The 2885-nt window shown below is 50.4% G+C and overlaps 1 protein-coding gene across 1 annotated transcript; it reads left to right on the top strand.

Annotated features, from left to right (window-relative positions):
• Window positions 1-415: 415 nt before the first annotated feature.
• Window positions 416-2671, top strand: LOC124654965 (protein PIN-LIKES 7-like; the record flags this gene model as incomplete). Its single annotated transcript, XM_047193939.1, is given in 9 exon segments — window positions 416-564; window positions 677-756; window positions 973-1097; window positions 1191-1315; window positions 1409-1627; window positions 1753-1869; window positions 1976-2076; window positions 2200-2252; window positions 2348-2671. Coding segments are annotated over 9 exon segments (1266 nt in total). The 3' UTR covers window positions 2659-2671.
• Window positions 2672-2885: the final 214 nt, after the last annotated feature.

Below are 2885 nucleotides of genomic sequence, written 5' to 3'. Positions count from 1 at the left end.
GGACTTGTCTTCTCCTACATAGTAGCTGCTAAGCTAGGTGCTTTCTTACGCCTTCACCACGTGTATGCTGACTAATTGCCTGCTGAAGCTACCCTACCCAGCGAGGAACCAGCTGCTGTCTCTTTCAGATAACACCAACAACACGGCAATCCAGCAGCCAAAGATTTCAAACAACTAGACCAATGCCATCCATTGAGCTAATTAATAATACAATTGTTCCACCAATCGTTCAGACAAGAAAAGTGAAACATTTTCATGTCGTCAAGTTAACCCTATTCTCTGCTAACAATTTCTCTCTCTTCTCAGTCAGGTTCCTCTAATTTGCCAGGATAGATATCTGAACATCATCGTCATCCTGCACACCATAGAGATATTAAGCGGATCAACAGGGGAACTGAGGCTTGAGCGGTCCTATATCGGTGATCAAAGATGGGGTTCTTGTCGATGCTCCTGGTGGCTTCCATGCCCATCATCCAGGTACTGCTCATCGGCGTCATCGGAGCCTTCCTCGCCTCCGGCTACAGCAAAGTCCTCACGGCCAGCGCCCGCAGGGACATGAACAAGGTGTGAGCTTGCTTCTATTTCAACACTAGTACATTTCTGTCTAACCTTGGCTAAATACTTCCGTCGCAACTGCATAATTAACCACACGCGTTCTTCATTTTTGTGAGGACAGGTTGTCTTCACGGTCTTCACCCCTTCTCTGATTTTCGCGAGCCTCGCCAAGACAGTCACGCTGTCGGACGTCATCTCTTGGTGAGCACCGTCATCGGATTGCTGAGTTTACAAAGAACTCACAGGTTCAGATATCGCTGCTCCAATTCGGCGCAAATGTGAACGAAATGCCACAGTTTCAATCAAGGAACTCGCTCAATGTTTAGGAAACACAGCATTCAGTAAAGATGCTTGCAGAGGATCCTGTGCAAATGTTCAGTTCAACTGGGCTGACACAAGCTTTGTATTGTCATACAGGTGGTTCATGCCAGTGAACATAGCAATCACATTCCTCCTCGGCAGCGCTTTGGGATGGATAGCGTGCAAGATCCTGAAGCCACCGCCGCATTTCCGAGGCCTGATCATCGCCTTCTGTTCATCTGGTAGAGTAGTTTCAGGCTTCCAGTTACCACATACTGCTTATGCTGATAATGTACTAACAGTGTCCGGCCACCGGCCTCGACCAAAAATTGCAGGAAATCTCGGGAACCTGCTGCTGATCGTCGTCCCGGCCGTCTGCGACGAAGATGGCAACCCGTTTGGGAACGATCGTAGCCAGTGCCGCTCCCGTGGGCTTTCCTACTCCTCACTATCCATGGCTGTAAGCAGAATCTGCTACCATTTTACCCAATGATCAAGCTAGCTAGTGCTAGTTACCTGTTCTCTGAACCTGGTTGGTTGTGTCTCTCTGCAGCTTGGTGGGCTCTTCATATGGACCTACACCTACAGCCTGATGCAGAAGTCCGGCAAGCTGTACCACAAGATGCAGTCCAAGAGCATCCAGTGCCCGGCAGACAGCGACGAGGAGCACCTGGAGCAATTCAAAGAGCATGCTGAGTCCGCCCACAACGACGAGGAAGCGGCTCTGACGACGTCTGCTGGACCTGACGAGCACGATGACGGGAACCATATGGTGAGTGTTCACGCTCATCCATGTTTTTTTTTTTAGCAGAGCTCCTCCATGTTTGTTGGTTGATTGGTTCGGTGGGTGCTGTTAATCTTTAGAGTTCAGAAAAACTGACTCGGCTAGGAATGCAGGAGGCTCCGCTTCTGTCGTGCGAGAGCGATGTCACGGACAAGGGCTTCTGGACGAAGCTCAAGGAGGCCGTGCATCAGCTCGTCGAGGAGCTCATGGCGCCGCCGACCATATCGGCTGTACGTCATCTCTCCCTGACAAACTAGTGACTACGTTTTCATATCATTTAGAAGTTAGAACGAACAGACGTTTATACCAAATATGGTGTTATTTACATCGTGGCAGATAATTGGATTCGTTGTTGGGCTAGTACCATGGCTGAAGTCGCTGCTCATCGGGGACGGTGCGCCGCTTAAAGTCATCCAGGATTCTCTCGAACTGATGGGGTAAGATTTCTAGAGTCTAGACTTTTTCTATGTCTACCTGAATATCATGATCAGTCTCTTGATTTTGAACTTCAGTGTTCATTGTTCATTCAGTCTAAACTCTACTACTATTTCTATTTGCAGAAATGGCACGATACCTTGCATCACCCTCATCCTCGGAGGAAACCTGACGCAAGGTAGGATGCCTCACTCTCTAGGTTAAGATCTCTCATTGACATGAACTTCATCATGTCACCGTCTTCTCTGAAACTTACAGTGAATGGATGTGCAGGGCTGCGCAAGTCGATGCTGAAGCGCTCGGTGATTGTGGCGATCGTGTGCATACGCTACGTGGCGCTGCCGGTGATCGGAATCGCCGTCGTCCACGCCGCGCGCGGCGTCGGGTTCCTGCCCCACGACCCGCTGTACCGGTACGTGCTGATGATGCAGTTCGCGCTGCCCCCCGCCATGAACATCGGGACCATGGCACAGCTGTTCGACGTGGGGCAGGAGGAGTGCTCCGTGATCTTCCTCTGGACGTACCTCGTCGCCGCCGTCGCGCTCACCACCTGGTCCACCGTCTTCTTGTCCATCCTCTCCTGATTACCCAAACCTGTAGGCCACAAAACCGGCCAGATGCGATGCCGGCTGAGGACGAGACACGTGAAGCCCGAGCAAGGGTTGTTCGTCTGTACCACAGCTTCCAGGCCATGCGTGTCCGGGACAGTTCAATTTTGTAAACATGGCAGAGGCCTGTATAGAAAGCAATGGATCATTCCAGTATGTACAAGACATGTGCCCATTCTTTATGTACAAAAACATGAAATTCT

This window comes from Lolium rigidum, chromosome 5, assembly GCF_022539505.1.
Source record: "Lolium rigidum isolate FL_2022 chromosome 5, APGP_CSIRO_Lrig_0.1, whole genome shotgun sequence".
NCBI lineage: Eukaryota > Viridiplantae > Streptophyta > Magnoliopsida > Poales > Poaceae > Lolium > Lolium rigidum.
The sequence above is the reverse complement of the archived record's forward strand: the minus strand, read 5'-3'. Positions and strand labels throughout refer to the sequence as shown.